The 18,154-nt window shown below is 38.8% G+C and overlaps 1 protein-coding gene and 1 non-coding gene across 2 annotated transcripts; both read right to left on the reverse strand.

Annotated features, from left to right (window-relative positions):
- Nucleotides 1-71: 71 nt before the first annotated feature.
- Nucleotides 72-3,887, reverse strand: LOC112465823 (25S rRNA (cytosine-C(5))-methyltransferase nop2-like). Its single transcript, XM_025033570.1, has 7 exons — nucleotides 3,632-3,887; nucleotides 3,393-3,507; nucleotides 3,169-3,308; nucleotides 1,660-2,729; nucleotides 1,178-1,541; nucleotides 724-1,092; nucleotides 72-640 (listed from the first exon to the last, which is right to left on the reverse strand). The coding sequence occupies exons 2-7, from the start codon at nucleotides 3,493-3,495 to the stop codon at nucleotides 176-178; spliced, it is 2,511 nt and encodes an 836-aa protein (XP_024889338.1). The 5' UTR covers nucleotides 3,496-3,507; nucleotides 3,632-3,887; the 3' UTR covers nucleotides 72-175.
- Nucleotides 3,888-4,538: 651 nt separating this feature from the next.
- On the reverse strand, nucleotides 4,539-4,645 carry LOC112465832. The gene has a single exon (XR_003042070.1). It is a non-coding gene; the product is annotated as a U6 spliceosomal RNA (small nuclear RNA).
- Nucleotides 4,646-18,154: the final 13,509 nt, after the last annotated feature.

Below are 18,154 nucleotides of genomic sequence, written 5' to 3' on the forward strand. Positions count from 1 at the left end.
CTATATATACATATATATTTTATATTATCCATTATTATTCATTACTATTGAAAAATTAACAAAAATTGCATATGTAAATGAGATAAAGTAATGCTATAATAATAATTGTATGTAATAATAGCATTCCTGTAATCTGATTATAAAAAAAATTGTTGAACAAATTTTTAAGAAAATTTTAATCGGACATTTCTTCCTCCACAACTTTCTGACTAAGAACATTGTTGGAGAATTTTTGCAGTTTTGCTACAAAAAAACCATCCATATTATGTACATGCGGATAAAACCGTTTAGTTAATTTCAGCGAGGGGTGAAATCGATGTTGCCTGTAGCTCGTGAAGCCATCGGTTCCAAATTCCAGGCCGGTAGGCAGTAACCTGACGTCGCGCTTTTTAAGAGCGTAATCGACAATCCACTCGTTCTCCTCCGGTAGAATCGAGCAAGTGGAATAAACGATAATACCACCTGATTCCGAACGCGCATTAACACAATCAATTGCAGCTAATAACAGGTCTCTTTGTAATGTGCAACAGCGTTGGATGTCCACTTCTGCCTTATTCACCTTCACACTGGGATCTTTCGCGACTACTCCTGTACCTGTACACGGGGCATCCAACAAAGCTCTGTCGAAGCCTTTCATGATCTGAAAATTGTCACATTCATTAATTTTGAAACCATAATCTTTACAGCGAGCTATAGAGAATAACGGAAGAAAGATTTTCTTACCGTAGGGAATTTTCGTCCGTCGTAACTGCAGATTATAGAATTGACAATACCGAGCCTGTGGAAATTGCCAACGACAGCCTTCAATCGTTCTTTATTTACGTCGTTAGCGAATAGCGTTCCGGTATTTTTCATCATAGCAGCAATGTGCGAGGCTTTACCACCTGGTGCAGCGCACATGTCGAGGATTCTTTCATTTTCTTTTGGATCCAATGCCATTACGGGCAAGAAGCTGGAAGCACCTTGTATAGTATAATGCCCAGCTAGATATTCTGGTGTTGCGCCCATAGGCACTTGTGAGGAATACACCACTAGACCAATCTTTGTCCATTTTCCTATTGGGTCAAGATTGACACCCCTGTTGATGAGGGCCTGAAAATAGATTCGACATTATAAGTAAATTACTATGGATACAAAAATAATATTGATTTAGTCTATAATATAGATATAAACCTACCTCAGCTAGATCACGTCGTCGCGTTCTCAAAGTATTCGCGCGGATAGTCATAGGTCTTTGCACTTCGCTCGCTTCTAAAAATTCTAATAGCTCGTCCAGCGGGAATATTTGCATCAATCTTTCCATTAGGAAATCATTATAACTGTAATATGTACATAAATCCCGTCGGAGTAGTTCGGTATATTCAGAACGCGATCTATTTTCATCCCGCAATCTCTTGAAATCTGACAATACCATAATGACATCTCGTATTCGTTGCTGAATATCTTTTAAGCTAGTAACATTGGCAAGTTCTTCCTCAGTCGGAAAAGAGAACACACTTTGATGTGCCATCATATCATCCATTTCTTCCTCGGCAAGCTTCCTATTTAATAAAAAATAAAAAAAATTCATCAAGAGAAAAATTAGTATAAAAATAGTATTTTGAAAAATCTTTAAAAGAAAAATTATAGTATAAAAAAAGTAACTGAAAATTCACTCACTCTTCCTTCTCTTTCTTCTTTTTCAATTTCTTATTAGCTTTTTCTATTGGAAGTAAATCATCATCGTCACTCTCATCATTTTCCTCTTCATCTTCGTCCATTTGCTCGTCTTCAACAGATTCCTCCTCGTCACTGGATGCCATTTCTTCACTGTCACTTTCTGTGTTATCCTCCATAAATGTTTGTTTCCTTTTCTTCAAGTTTTTCTTTGATTTTGCTGTAGAGAGCAATTGATTGTCATCTTCGCTCGTATTCTCTTCATCTTCCTCATCCATTTGTTCATTTTCATCTTCTTCAGTTTCATCATCATTGCCGTTAAATAACATATCATTATCACTTTCACTTTCACTTCTACTTTTTATATTGGTCTTGGATTTCATGCTTTTAGTTTTTTTGCTTTCCTTCGCTTTCTTGCCTACTTTGGCTCGATTATTGGAATATATTTCCATTTCTTCATCCTCATTATTACTATCATTTTCACTTTCTATATTGATCTTAGTTTTCGTGCTTTTCACTTTTTTATTTTGTTTCGTTTTCTTACCAGGTTTTGCTACTTGATTATTAGAATATATTTCATTTTCTTCATCCTCACTATCATTATTTTTATTACTATCATTTTCACCTTCTGTATTGATTTTAGCTTTCATGCTTTTCATTTTTTTGTTTTGCTTCGCTTTCTTGCCTGGTTTGGATACTTGATTACTAGAATATATTTCAATTCCTTCATCCTCACTATCATTACTTTTATTACTATCATTTTTCCGTTCCACATTGGTCTTAGCTTTCGTGCCTTTCACTTTTTTATTTTGTTTCGCTTTCTTGCCTGGTTTGGATACTTGATTATTTTCATCATCTTCACTGTAATGATTCTTGCCACTATCACTTCCTATATTCCTGGTTACATCTTTTTGTTTTATCTTCTTTTTCTTTTTACTTTGCTTTACCTTTGTTTCTAGTTTTGATCCTAAATCAGACTGAATTTCCATCTCGTCATCTTTGTGAGAACTGTCATTGACAAATTTTACTTTCTTTTCTTTCTTTTGTTTCTGCTGCTTTAATATATCTTCCTTCTAAAATTAATTAAATAAAAGATTAATAATAAGAGAAAACAAGACCGCTATGATATACAATTGAATAAGAATACAAGCCATTTTTGGTCTAAGCTTAGATCTAAGGCAGCTCAATATTAATTTCCGTGTATTATTTATAATGCATATACATATATATTCCAACTTATTAAACTGCGCGCCGATCACTGTCGGACTTGGATTTATTGTTCCAACAATAACTGTGTTTCAAGTCCGATGGTGATCGGTGCACAGTTTAATAAGTTAGAACATATGTATATGTATTATAAATAATACACATACACGGAAATTAATATTGAGCTGCTATAGATCTAAGCTTAAACCAAAAATGGCTTTCTTATTCGATTAACTAAAAGATTATTTATATAAAAGTTGTAGACAAAGTAATAACAGACATTTATCATATAAACGAGAAACATACATTTTTAAGCTGTATCTGTTCTTCCATATTGGTTTTCTTTTTAAGTAACTTCTTCGCATTTTCTTTCAGCTGTTGATTCTTCAATAGTCTCTTCTTTGCTCTTTGCATCTGCCGGTGACCTAATTTGTTAGATTCCTTGACTGTAACACGAACCGATAGATTAGCTAATTTCACATATAATTTCGTAGAAATATCAGCAAAAATGTATTACTATCTTTTCATACTTAGGACTCCCTTAGGGAATGTCGGATCGCTCTGCTTCTTCGCCTTCCTCCCATGACCACTGGGAACCTTGGAGTCTTTATCAAATTTTGCTTTGCGACCCATCTAGCCTACAAACTGTTTAACAGATCTTTTATTCGACAACCGTTTGCAACATATATGTTTTTAAATTATATTTTGTAAATGATAAATACTCCAGCTGGTACTTAATATTTTTAATATAAAATTATGTACTACTTACTGTGTAAACAATTTCAGGTTTCTAACCTCCACGTGGCGTCAATAGGGCGGTATAAATTATAATTTTGTATAATATAATTTAATACCGAAATGTTAATTTCGATTATATAATAAGACTGTTGAAAATAGCTTTGTAATATTAATTCAATATCTCGGCAAATTATTTTATCGATTTTATCAAAATGCCATACTACGAAACTGCCATAACCTACGGTCACAGCGTGGTCGAAGATTTCAACGTGGTGACGGTGACGGTGGAGGGCGGACTGCTGACTCCGGTGGAGTGAAGAGGGGAGTGAGAGGACCAAGTTTCGATCCGGTATTCCGATTCCGGTCACGTGGCGATCAAAAATGCACTAAAGTCCAAATTTATTCCATCTTCATTTCATCTTTTTGTATTTTATATCTTTTTGCATAATCATTTCATTATTATTTAAAAAAATTAACAGATTATTTTGTGAGATCAACACATTTACAATTCAATCAAGTATAATCAAAATTAAGTAATTAAAGAAAAAAATTAAGGATTTAACATGCGTGTTAAATTTTAAATTTTTAAAAAAAGTTTAATAACCATCATAATTTTTATCAAAAAATGTGAATTATTTTGTGATTTTATGTGTCATCTTGCATTAGGATTCGGTCATGTAATGGTAACGGGCTCGAGAATTACACTAAAAATCTATTAATTTATTTGTCTCATTATACTCACATATACATCACATTTTTTTATTTGTTATTTAAAAAATTATAGTAACAGGCTATTTTGTAAAACAAACGCATTTAAAATTGTATCAAATAGTCAAAATTAAGTAATTAAAGAAAAAAATTAAGGATTTCACACACACGCGTGTTAGATTCAAAAATAAATTTAAAAGAAAGTTCAATAATCCTCATAATTTTTGACAAAAAATGTGGAACGCTTCACGATTTTGCGTGTCATCCTTGCGCAGGGGCCATGCTAATCTTCTCTGTATCGTTCCAATTTTAGTATATGTACTGCCGAAGCAAGTACGAGAGAAAGTTCTTCTACAACTCTATATATTCTACAAGGCGTACTGGAAAACGCTCTCGAGAAAGTTACTCTTGTGGAGTTCTAAATGCATCTCGAACGCTGATCTAGCGGACAGCGAGCGAACTAGAAGGGATTCTTGAAATTTTCAGCAGCGGCGGAATGGATCCTTCTACTTAACAATGCTATATCAGCCTCGTTTACTCGTTTTACACATGTAAAACTAGTAATGTCACGATCTTCGAAAAGTATTTTATTTCATTGCACCATCATATTTATTACAATCGCGATCTACGCGGCTGCTGAACAAATTAAATACTGCTACGTCAAATGCCGCGCGCGTCGCGCGCAGGTTAAACACGCCGCGCATCGTGACGTCACGCCCTACGGGGCTCACGCGACTCGCGGCACGGTTGCTCCAGGCTGCTCGCGCAGACGAGAGACGCTCGGTGCGACGTCGCGTCTCTCGTTGTCTATTTCGCCGGTTCAAAACGCGCGAACGCGACAAGTGTCTTCGCTTCGGTATATTCGTTCCCGACAGCGATGCGGAATCGTTCGTGCGAAAAACAACGCGCGTGGCAGCCGAATCTGTTCGTGGCTATGTCGACGAACGTTCGCGATCGTCGCGTCGGCCGAACCGGCGCGAAGTTAACCGCGTTTACTTTCGCGATGGCAGCAGCGGCGGCAGAGCGTAAAATGTCGCCCGGCAGTGTTTTCGCGCCGTTTCTCGTCAGCACTGAACGTTCTCTGGATACACATATCGCGCGTACGTCGAGCGTCGTCGACGGGCATGTGTGTGAGAGACATAAATGCGACATGCATGTACGACACGATCGATGAAGGAAACGACGCGTCGGAGAATGAATCCTTGTTATCCTTGGCTTCCACTGTCCAAATCCAACGGCGCGGGCGGACCTACAGGTAAACGGTCAATTCTTTATCTGCCGTCGTAGATCACAGCGTTTTATATAATGCGATGTTTTCTATAATCAAGATTCTCTAAATGCGAAAGTGGTATAGAAACTTATTGTATCCACTTCGGAAATGGTAACGTAATTAAATAGTAAAGTGACTGAAAACTCGTAAATGTAAGAAACTCTTAGTTCGTATTTTTCTTTGATTCAAAAGTATAAATTCTTTCTCTACGTTAATAATAATATCTTAGAAATATCTTGAAACTAATACATTGATATTTTTAAATTAATTTTTAACAATATCGCATAAAGAAAATATGTGTGTTACTATCAGAAATAAATTTTCTTTTAATATATAAGATACATGCACTTGCATTAATAAATTTTATTTTAGATTAATATTAATATTTTTAATAATACCGCATAAAGAAAATATGTGTGCTACTGCCAGAAATTAATTTTTTTTTAATATAGGAGATATACTTATAGATTAATAATATCTTGATAATATCTTGAAACTATAATATTAATATTTTTTAATTAATTTTTAATAATACGGGATAAGGAAAATGTTGCCAGACTTTTCTGAGCTGACTATTTAAAAAGCAACTGGTTAAGTAGAAATTCAGTGCGCGAAAATAGAATTAGCGGCGAATTAATTCTTTTTCTCTTTTCTCTCTCTTTCTCTCTCTCTCTCTTTACATAAGAGCCAAGAAATTCTGACTACCCCTCTTTTACCGGGCGGCATTTCACGATCTTTAAGTCGGGGCAGAAGTTTCAGTGGGGCGCGCGACGCCGCGCGGTAAAGGAAAAGTTCGACATTCATGACAGAATTTTAAAGTTTACGCCCGCGAGAATATGAATGTTTAATGGCCGCGTCGCGTCGACCAGGAGGGAAACGAGCGGTGCACCGGCGAGGGCAATTTGATTTTTTTCGCGCGCGCGACACTGATATCTAACGGTCGCTCGCGGTAATCCAATTTACATAGCACGAAAAAGGAAATGTTCGTCGACGACCCCCTCCTACCTTCTTCGCTCGCGACTCCGGAAGCATTTCAATTATCTGAGATCTGTTTGTATTTCGTGACTGTACTTCTTCACCAGCAGGGACATTTCAGTTATCCTCGCCAGCTTCGCGTCCTGGGAGCGAATCATTTCGCATCAGTTACATCTGTATCTGGAGCTCTATTCTTGAACTCATTCGCGATATTACGTAAGTAGACGCATATTTCGAATGGTCGAAATGTGCTCTGATTTTTTTTTTAACAGAATTTGCATTAGCAAACGTTTACATTTTTCAATGCCTTTGAATTATATTTTAACATCGGAAAATATACGATTTCTTTACAAATATTGGACGAGTGGCTATATAAGAGTCAAACGCGATTATTTGAATTTATATTACGTAATATTTAATTAATAAATTTATCACCGGATCGCTGAAGATGACTTAAAGTAGAGTCGAAACGTACGATTTATATTAAATTATTAATTGAATATTACATAACGTAAACTCGTTCATAAATAATCTTGATTCTCGTAGCCCGCTTTTCCTTCTTACTCGTTAGTTTTAATATCGAGAACCTTTAGCTAATTAATCACATATTTAATTAAATATTGGACAATATACACGGCGCATATGCGCTCACACAGTCATGAAGGCAATTAGTCGGGCAACTCGTTTTAATTCTAATTATTCTTGCTAATGTGTTAGGAAGTTTTATTTATTAGCTCATAATTTCTTGTCTTGTTATATGAATAATTTCATGTATATTATGGAAGACTATTGATTAACTTACGTAAGTGTAAATATTTTTTTCCAATATCCATTCGATATATAATTCACTTGCAAAAAACGTACTATTATGTAAAAGAGAGCGGCCAATTTTCGAGCAATGAAACAGATGTTAGAAAATTAATTTAAAGCAAATGTTTAATAAATTATAAGCTGTTTACGCCAAGTATGGCTTGAAACGTAAACAGCTAGCTTGTAATTGAATTAATAAATTTTATAATATTTATATAATAATTTAAATATTTGTTTTAAAGTAATTTTATAACATCTTTTTACTCGAAAATTGGCCATCTTTTTACATGAATTAGCTTTAATCGTAAGTTATTCCTTTATTTGTACTATAACTTATGCACAGATAGCTTTTTATTTAATATTTATTTCATTATTATATATAGTTTTATAATAGTTGCTTTAGTTGCGGAATATACTGCAAATATTCATGTTTAAGGAACTAAATATGGTTCAATAATTTGTATTAAATTTTTTGCTGTGGTTCTATTTAAACACGAAATAATCAAATAAAATGCTTATCTGTTATATTTCAAAAGAATCGTGTTGTATATTGTGGAAAATTTTTCGCCTCTCTGCGAAATCTATCATGTTTTCATAATACGTTCATAATGGGAGCATTAAATATAATATCTTCAATATTCATATTTTTTGAATATTGAATATTTACTCACACAAGTAATTTTTTTAATTAACTTATTAGAATTTACATTTAAATTTTAATAATATAATTTTACTCTTTATTTTAAGAACTTTTGTTTTTATATTCGTTGAACGTATTTTTCTTTAAAAATATGACCCATTTATAACATTGCGAAAAGAAAATTGCGTATTTACGATTATTCAGAATACCGTTCTAGAAATTTTCAAATGCGATTATTCGCAATTAACCATTTGCATATTAACCAATGCGATTATTCGCAACTATTACAAGAATAGAGCTCTTGTTTCGCATGCACTTTGCAAAAAAGAGCAGAGACATTGTTAAATCAAAACACACTATAAATATATTTTATCTTCAGTTCTTATCGTTTAACTATAGGAATTGGAAAATTAAACATAGGTATTTTTTTTTATAAAACTATTGAAGATTCAAAATTTAAGATTTAAGAGAAACTCTTTAAGCAAGAGAGACACGGAATTAATGTAATTGTGTAAAATAGAATTATTATCGATCTTATACTAACTCGATATACTTTTGTACTTTACTCCGATATTCCGCTGCCTCCGATAGTAACGAATTATCTATACGTAATAACTCGATTGCCGTTAAAATTAACGTGCTAAAATTATTTCGCGGCAATGAACATATCTCCCAATTCTTCTTTTTGTCACGTAACGTAGAGAATTGAGGAAAGGAACATACAAAATTTTTTAATTATGGGAAAGTCTTTTGAATCAAAGTTTTCGTCGCCCCAGCTATAGAATCTCGAAACTGAGAAGCGTCTTTGTGTCGCTACATGTTATGTTCGAAACATTGCAGCTTCACAATGAATTACCATATGCGGACATAATCGTAGCAGCGTAACAGCGGTCACGACTTCAATTAAAGCCGGTTGTTCAATTGTGCAGGCTCCTCTCTCTCTCTCTCTCTCTCTCTCTCGAGCGCGCGCGCGCGCGCGCGTATAGGGTTGTAGCACAGGTCAAGTCGAATCCCGCGCGATTCGACTACGCAAAGCACGTATTTCGCGGCATCCATCGAGTCGTTAGAATTCAACCTCAGGCGCATTGTGCCCCGATCGTTGGAAATAATTAAGCTCTTTCCACGCGGGCCGAAGCCCACGGGACGAAACGGTCCCTAAAGAAAAGGAAGAGGGAAATGAAAATCGCTGGACCTCGACATATGGATGACGACGGAATGCGTTTTACGTCCGCAAAAATTATCGTAACTTTTTTAAAGCATGATCCGTCGATCGGAAAAAAAAATTCAACTTGTCATACGTGCTGCCGATTGCTCAGTTCAATAATGTAACGCCAAAAGCGTGGATCTCCCGTCGTATAAAAATGGCCCAACGAAATTACCAAAGTTATCGGCTTGTTATTCATCATATTGATCTGCTTCATTATTCTTTCTCGAAATAATTTATCATCTAGAAATTCGCGGCGTTGTCTGCTCTCGCGATTATTAAATTAAATGTATCGAGTGTTCGCAAAGTGTTACAGGAATTAAGTACCAATCAAATAACGCACAAAAAGCGAGGGAGAAAATTTATTTACTGAAAAATAATATTACGCTCTTGATGTAACGGCCTTACATCGGGGCGAAACAGAAAATGGAATGAAGATATATATATAGTACAAAGTATTTCAGATAGGTTTTAGCGAGCGGCGGTAAAACTCCTCTTCTTTCATTTAAAACGTAACACCCATCTCATAAATGTGCACTTTGCGCATGAGGAAGGAGCTTGTTTCGTAGAAGTAGAAATTGTAAGAAGTAAAATACGGGATTAGGACGGGGCCGTGTTTGCCATGGAGACGACTTCAAATGGATTTGCTTGCAGCAAAGTGAGCTCAGGGTCGGTCGTGGCCGACGTAATCGCCAGAATCCATCCTGTTATAACTTATGCAAGTCTTGGCATAATCCGGGTGCGTCCACCGTCTGGTGTTATACATTTTCAGAACGCGCCAGAAAGCGCGCTGAACACATGTAAATTTGCTGTTGCGCGGATTTTCATTTCAAACGCGAGGGCAATGACTAACGCGCGCGCATGGCGAGGGGGGGGGGGGGGTAAAAAATTTTCGTACGATGGATATTCATATAGCTATTATCAAGCCATGACGCTTAAGTCGCGAATGTGAAATTCACGTCGTCGCACGTCTGTCTCTTTATCTTACATTAATGAACTTTGCATTTGCATATGGAGATTTTGCCATGCCATACGAATAGATTCAAAATATTTTCATTAAAGATTAGAAAATTTCAAGAAAGAGATAACACGAGACCGATATTAATTTGTGAGCGAGCAGCGCGAGAAAATGTGCGAGATAATGATCTTTTCTAATTAAGATTACAAGAAGCATTCGCGTATTTCATTAGCATTTTTCATGCGTCTGTCGTCTGTTTTTTATAAAATGTACATAATCCGCACTTTTATTAAAGTCGCAATTTTTGAAGGACTGCGACAAGGATTTATGTGATTTATAGGTTTTTTTTTTTAATGTTTCCATGCAAATCGGTTGGATTCGACAGCTCGACTATAATTTACGATATATAAAATGGACCCACGCACGCGTATATACATATGTGCTCCGTTCGTTACAATAGCAATTCCGCAAATTATTCTCATTTCGCAATCGCTTCTAACTTGATTACATATTAATTTATAATTATATTGTTAAGTGGAGCGTACATTTCATTTGGAGATTGTAGCAATTATAATGAAGCGTTAACTAAAAGTACGAATTAAAATATGATTATTTCTAATTATATCTGCGTTTAATCACCAATCTGATTTGCAATTTTCAACTGAAATTCAGCTAAAAACGAGATATTTCTTCTAAAAATTATCCGATTAGATCTCGTGATCTCGATTAAAACTGGCTCGATTAATATTTACTGTAATTTATAAAGACGTTTGAATCGATTTCTCTTCCAATGAATGTACCTCTGCGCTTAAACAGATTGCAAAGTACTCTAATCAATGCTCTCTTAATGCCATTAGGATCGACAGATCCTTTTCCGTTCTCCATAGGTAAGCTATATATTTGTCTTTCGTTTTTGTTTTCTTCGTGAGAACATCGGGAAATGGCATGAGATACAAGTTGTAGCATGTGACGATAAGGAGATAAATGTTTAACCGTGAGAAATTTGTCCCGGAGAGAAGATGCAGAAGATACAGCCGGGTTGCGCCCGCCGCGCGGGACAGGATAAACCTTCCGGAAATCGCCAACAGTTTTCAACATTCGCTAGAGGAAGGTGAGAGAGAGAGAGACGGAGAGAAAAAGCATTCTCTCGAAAGTCCGGATTCATCCCCCCCCTCTGCTCCCACTTGGCGCCGTTTCCTCTCTTCTCTTCACCTGCGTGTGCTGTTCACTTAGCGCTCACCCCTCGCTTTTTACCAACCTTTCTTACGCCCGCCTCGCAAGTTTCCGCCAGTTTCTATCTCTGCTTATACACCCGCCGCTCGGCTGCTTTTATCTTGCTCTTATCTTGCTCAAAAGACCGACGTGACGCGATGCTCCCGGGGAAGAAATTCGCCGTGGTCTTGTTCGGCGCTTAAAGTAAAGTTTAAACCGCATCATTGAATCCATCGATCCTTCCCTCCACCTTTTTCCGCACCCGCCTACGTGCAGCCCCGCTGCAACTTATTTCTTCAGCCTTCTCGCGCGCTCGCTCTCCCTTCTGTTTTTACGCGCCACATTGTTTTCAACCTGTTTGTCGCGTTCACCTGTTATCGTGGTTTTTCAGGCTCCACCGCTACATTTTTTTTGTTCCCTCGCGCTCGCCCCATCATCCTTTTTGCGTCTCCATTTATAAAGTGCTTCCTTCGGTTTATCTTGTCGCGCAGTGGCCCCCGCTCTATTAAAACTTCACGTTCCCTTTGTCTTTAGCTTTACTGCGCCGCCTATGCGCCGCACCTCATTCCTTCGTCGCTCCTCTCATTTTCAACCATGTATCTCATCTTCCTTATTTGATCTCGCTGCCACCTTGCTACTTTTTGTCCATTCATTTTCTTTCAAGTAGCTGCGTATACCGCCTGCGTTAACTGTCGCCTCTTTCCCCGCTCGGCGCCGTCATTTCCTCATCCAGAAAATGTCACCCCTTTCATCCTTCCTCGCCACCCCTTGTTCGCGCGTACTTTCTTTCTCTGCATTATTTCTACACATACATTTTTTGTTGCTCGCATGTTCTTTCACCGTCAGCATTACGTAGATATTCTTCATCTTTTTATTCCTCTGCATCGTGCGTGCATCGTTTTATTCCCTTACATTTTTCTCGTCCCCTTTGGATTCACGGGACTCGCGTCCAAATGCTGCATTGTGTCTCGCGAACGGAACGCGTGTTCAAATATAAAAAAGTACCTACTCCGAGCAAAAGTCGCGCTGCGATGAGGGAGGCATCGAGCGTTTTTCACAAAAGAGAGCATCTTCTGCAGTATTTAAAGTCGCCTTCGCGTTATTCATCGTATTTCTCTCGCGCAAACATATGATCTTTGTTTTCAGCAAATAGCTGCCATATAATTAAAATTGTATATTATGCAATGTTTATTTCAATTTTACGTATACGTACTAATTGATATTAATCACTCCATTGCTTCTCTCGCAGTAGGGAGGTGCGGAATCTCTAATTGTCATATCGATACCATACGGTTGATCAACATTGTCATACATTATACGTTATATTGACCTGTATTGTGTCGAAATCGATTGGCTCTCTGTCTTGAGATATTATAATAATAAACAACAGGAAGTTTCAATTATTGTCACAATAAGCAAATCACGTAATTTGAATTCGGAGAACGCAGAGACAACTTGTATCTTTCTGTATTGTAACAGATTACAGTAATTCCGATAAAAATTGCTATAAAGTATTACGATAACGATATTTACAAAACATTATAAATATGATAATATTTATAAAGTAAACAGTTCAGAAGCATGCAATTCGAATGTTAAAGCGCAATTCAATTTAAATTAAAATTTACTCAGTCTCAACATCAGCCTCGTATTTCATCGCAGAGTAGAGTGTACATGACAGGCATTTGGATTGCAATGCCTGCCATATGTCGGAATTTCAAAGGTGATTTGTTTTAAATAAAGACTTGTTATTATAATAACGTGATAACGTAACGAAGAATTAATCTTTTAATTTTGTTTTATTTCTCTCTCTCTCTCTCTCTCTCTCTCTCTCTCTCTTTCCGCGTATTACAAATACTCAGTGCTCGTTCCAATATATTGTGATGGGAAACAGCAAAGAAACGTTTGATATCTTTCAATATGTCGATCCATTCAAAAGTATGAAAAGGACTTTTTCAATATTACTACATTTTTATAATTTTAGCCATTTATAAATTCAAATTCTCAAAAAATTCGATTTAGATACAGGACAGGATTTTTACATTTCGTTAACATATCGTAGTATCGACGCTACATGTCTCATAGATTTTAGCATTTCTATATACGTGCCGCGCGCACTTGCAACGATAATCTCGCCGCCTTGACGAGACGGATTCTCGCAAATCGGTATGGAATTTTCAGTAGTTCGCGAGAACGCAAAGAGCACGCGTAAAAATACATACGCACACACGTGCTTACGCGGGGTGTTGAGGAACGTGCAAAAGTACAGACAAAAGAGGTGACCTATATACACACACCGGTGGCGGGGGTACGCCTAATCTGCATTCGCTTTGACTTTTAAATTCCGCGACACGGACTTTACAATAGGAGGCGAAGTAGTCGGCGAGATGGCCGCGAGGGTAGGCGAGGGGGAGGCGGGAAAACGTGAAGGAGGGTGCATGATGCCCGATGCAACGAAGCCATTGCAACGTTGTAGTTCGGTGCAGACGCACCGTTGAGAACGGTGTAGATTTGCCTAAGGGGTCAGAAACTCTTCTCATTTTCCACGTCCGTCCGTCCGCCCCTCTTCGCCCCCTCCCCTGCCTTCACCCCTTTTGCCTTCCTTTTTCACTTATACGCCCGTGCTTGGCAGAAAGGTTATCGTTTATCTCGTAAATACTCGCTCTTTTGAAATGCAAATGGCGAATTGTGTAAAAATAAATTATACGCCGTATTCCTTAGGTAGTGCCTATCCGTTTCCGCTACGTGTAATAATTTACACGTTCAGATGCGAACAAAAAATGTGGCCCAGCAAAAGCGCAACGAGAATGTGCGTATTTGTTTTCCACTTTATTATACATGGGAATATCGCTAAAAACCAGTCGAGCATGCGTTTTTATTATAGTACCCTTTATGCGTGCAATTTATGTTAAACGTAATCGAATTGTCGGTTGCGAATTTTTATTAACCTGATAATAGAATAATATTCGATAAGCGAAAAGCGTACATTACAATGGTGTTTATTTGTGCAATTCTGCCAAAATTAACGGTTGCAAAATTAACTGCGATGCTTACGGACGTTGAAATATATATGCTCACCGGGCGTTGATGTGATTATTCCGGAATATTTTCGTTTGTACGCGAACAGTAACAGGTGGCGATGTATTTTGTTGAGATATTTTCCGTGCGCGTACATTTTTACCTTTGAACGTGAAGCGCAATGGAAACCTAAAATTCCATCTTTCCGTGATGGTGATGGATGGCATCTATCGATAGAAATCTAGAGGCATAAATTGAAATTGCAGCATTCCCGTATTATGCATAGCGCTACAACGCGTTCGTTCACCCATTCGCAAAGCGGCTTGATATTTTGCCGCGATGCACATCTCATCTTTATCGGTAAAACTTAAGCATCAAGCAATAATTGCGGAAATATTTGCATCATAATTGCATGAATATTTAAAAAATTGTGCATTGACGAATGCCGAGTGCTTCTCATCACTTTCTATTGTATTTCCTTCACGTTCTCCATTGTAACGCAATTTCAAGTTCACTTCCTTCGCCAAGTTTAGGGTCAATAACGACATTGTGTACTCTCCTGCCCTCGCTTAAGGCGGCGACATTGTCGTTAACGTGTCTAATATTTTCCTGTCACGTTATGCATAGTGCATAATATGCGCCCGTGAAAGTCAGACTAACGCAGCTTACGCTAATATTGTTACGCCTATTAATTAGCAAAGTTGCTTTACGGCACAAGCTGCAAACTTTGTCCCTGAAAAGGGGGGGAGGCAGAAGAGGGAGGGAGGGAGAGGGGACGGGGCAAGAAGGTAGCTTTTCTCCGTTTTCCTCCTCTTCTGCGGCCAACTCGAGTCAACTGATTTAAGTAAGTCAATTTCCCCGCTACTTTATTTTAGCGCATTAGACGAAAAGTTACACCGCTTCTCGCCGGTACAGAAAATCCTATCGAGCCGCTTTCCTCCGTTCTTATGGAAACTAAACTCGAGGGAGAGATGTTTAAGTGCGCTTAATAAGCATGACTACTACTTAGGTTCGCGAACGCGAGTAGTACTCTTCAGTCGAAAGACTGATTTCACGTTTCGCTTCATGCGAATAATTACAGTCGCGCGCGCGTGTTCGTTTTACTCGTATTTTTAAATACTACCTTACCTTGATTAATCTCGGTACCTAATAACTTCGCGCTCGGGCGCCATTGATAGAATTACTTAACTTAAAGCACGTAATCTATTTCGACGCCTGTCGAGGATTAATTTATAATTTAATTTTCTTTATAAATATGTATATATACGCATATGCAATTTACATTATTTATATTATCTGATAAATTCTTCTATTGCATAAATTCTTTTGCAACTTTAAGCCCCCCTTAAATTATATCTTTAAAGATACGGCGTTCTTACTGTATTAGCAATAATACCGAAAGGCAATCGGTCGCGTTCATAAAAGACTGCAGCCGGGTGTTGTGATAGACGAGGAGAGCAAAGAAACCGAGAAGAGAAGACGCACAAACATAACAGGGTGGCGCACAGTGCATTTTCTTTTCAGCGCACAAAGCGGAGTTTCTCGGGACGAAAGCTGGGACATCGCACCATTCTCTATCTCTTTCTCGCGGAAAGGAACGCTCTGGGAGAAACGCTATTTCATCCTATCCAATCGCTTTGTCTGCGCCGTGCCGAGGTTGACGGCCCCTTAACACAATTTTTCAAGTGGATCGCCGATGCCACTCGCGACTCTCCCTCACCCCTGGCGTCTCTCTCTTCTCTCTCTTTCTTTGGACACACAAAAAATATACATATATGTATATGCATATATGTATATATACATATATATCCCTTTTCCTTCTTGTGCCCTAACTCGAACGGACTGGCTTCGGTCCACCTTCCCGGCGCTCTCATATCCCGGTACATCGCGAAGATCAAAAGGCGCGTTCAGCACGACTAAACATTGTGCACTTTGGTCGTCGCCGGCTACGCCGGCGGACTTCTACGCCGCGCACGTGCATCCTTTCGAAAAGTTGCGGGAGCGTAAGACCCCCTTGTAAGACGCACATAGAGTTTAAATGCAACGACGAAACTTGCGTCAGCGAAACTACCTTTCGACTTCTTCCGGCTCGCGAATAGTACTTCCACGATAGCGCGAATCACTCGAATACATTGCCTTGTACTCCGTTACTCCTCCCCGCACCGAACAGCCGTATCTCGCCCGGGAACCGGGAAAATTCAAAAGCGCGTTCTTCGAATGCGCCGTGTGTTCGTATAGCGTTTCGTAGCGAATACTCGAGACGTAGCGAATGCTCGATGAAATCTGCATCTACGTATAAGCCTCTCTCGGCGAAAGGATTACGCTCGTTTCTCACGACTCACAGTCACTCGATGACATTCCCGCGAGCGCGGAGCGGTACCGCCATGCACCCAGCCAACCCGATCCCGACTCGTTATTCTCGCACTTCCGCCCGAGTCACCTCGTCACCTCCCAATCGGCGTTTTGAATGTGTCGCCGCAATAGTTTACAAGTCGCGCGTGCAACGCGCGGCTACGTGACGAGAACGCCCAACTAAATTAAACTAAACTAAAGCGCGCCGCGCTCGTTTCCTCTCGATGAGAGAGGAAGAGAAATAGAGGTAATGGTAACGTATTACGTGTTACCGAAAACGCGTCTACGGTTCCGGACTCGGCGCGTCCGACCCGGACTCGAACTAACGGGATGCAATTAATGTCTGTCAATTTTCAGAATTCAATATTCTGCTCCGCTCCGCGGCGTCCGACATGAGGGTTTTGTAACGAGCTTTTCCGCCGCTCGTAACGATGCGTTAATATGATGCCGAAAGTGAAGTTAATGAATCTCCTTCGGCAGAAAAGGGTTTTGAAAAAAGACCCGCCGTCAATTTCAAGATATCGCATAGTGTAAAGTGCAGCTATTAATCGAATAATAATTAACCAACGTCATTTCTCTCACTTGGCAGTAACGTCATACGGCTCAGATTAAACATGATAATATCCACGCTACCCTAAACGAGATACGCATTAAGTTACGTCGCATTTAGGTGCCCGAAAAGTTCGGGGCGCGTGTAACCGCGGGCGCTCTCGTTTCCGCACTGCAGGTGCATCTCATTAGCCCCCGGCCGGTTAATGATGCTTCGACTTAACTTTCTCGCGCGGCATAAAGTTGGCCCGCAGCAATTTCTTACCCGGTTTCTTCCTGTCTCGGCCGCACCCAAGGCAACGGATGTTCGACATTCCCGTCGCTGATTCTCCCCGGGGGTCCTGTTTCCCCACTCCCGATTCTCCGCCGTCCCCTCTTCCCCAACCGCGCGAGAGAGCTTCTCGCACTAATTGCTCGAGTTACATTACTGCACATTGTGCAAAGAACAAGTAGCGGCTCCTTAGTGCGGCGCGATGGCATGTATGAATAAATTAGAGAAACATTTTATGTCGAAGTTATACGCTTCGTTGTATTCATACTTTAATTCTGTATTCTCGAGAAGAAACAAGAAAATTATCCGGCCCGGTAGACTAACGAATATTACAAATAAAGAATATTAAAACACACAGATAAACCAGCTGTATTATATCTAGCGGTCATATCCGATTTATTAAAAGTTTTGTAACTCTCCAGGCTGTATTCGTTACGAGTATCTTAGTTGAGAGTTGAGATTTCAGGATGCAAAGTTTAGCGAGTAGGCGGTGTAATTTTAACTATTTAACGAGTCTCGCTACTCCGTTTCTCTGCGCATTTCAGAGCAACAAGTATCTTTTTTTTTCTTGTAGAACTGCCGTTGAA

This window comes from Temnothorax curvispinosus, unplaced genomic scaffold, assembly GCF_003070985.1.
Source record: "Temnothorax curvispinosus isolate PA1 unplaced genomic scaffold, ASM307098v1 QBEX01015530.1, whole genome shotgun sequence".
Classification (NCBI taxonomy): Eukaryota; Metazoa; Arthropoda; class Insecta; order Hymenoptera; family Formicidae; genus Temnothorax; species Temnothorax curvispinosus.

Coding starts and splice junctions, on each gene's coding strand:
- LOC112465823 (XM_025033570.1), bottom strand. CDS start 3,495: ATGGGTCGCAAAGCAAAATTTGATAAAGACTCCAAGGTTCCCAGTGGT. Junction 2,730..3,168: donor AACAGATACAGCTTAAAAAT/GTATGTTTCTCG, acceptor AATTAATTTTAG/AAGGAAGATATATTAAAGCA. Junction 1,542..1,659: donor AAGAAGAAAGAGAAGGAAGA/GTGAGTGAATTT, acceptor TTTATTAAATAG/GAAGCTTGCCGAGGAAGAAA.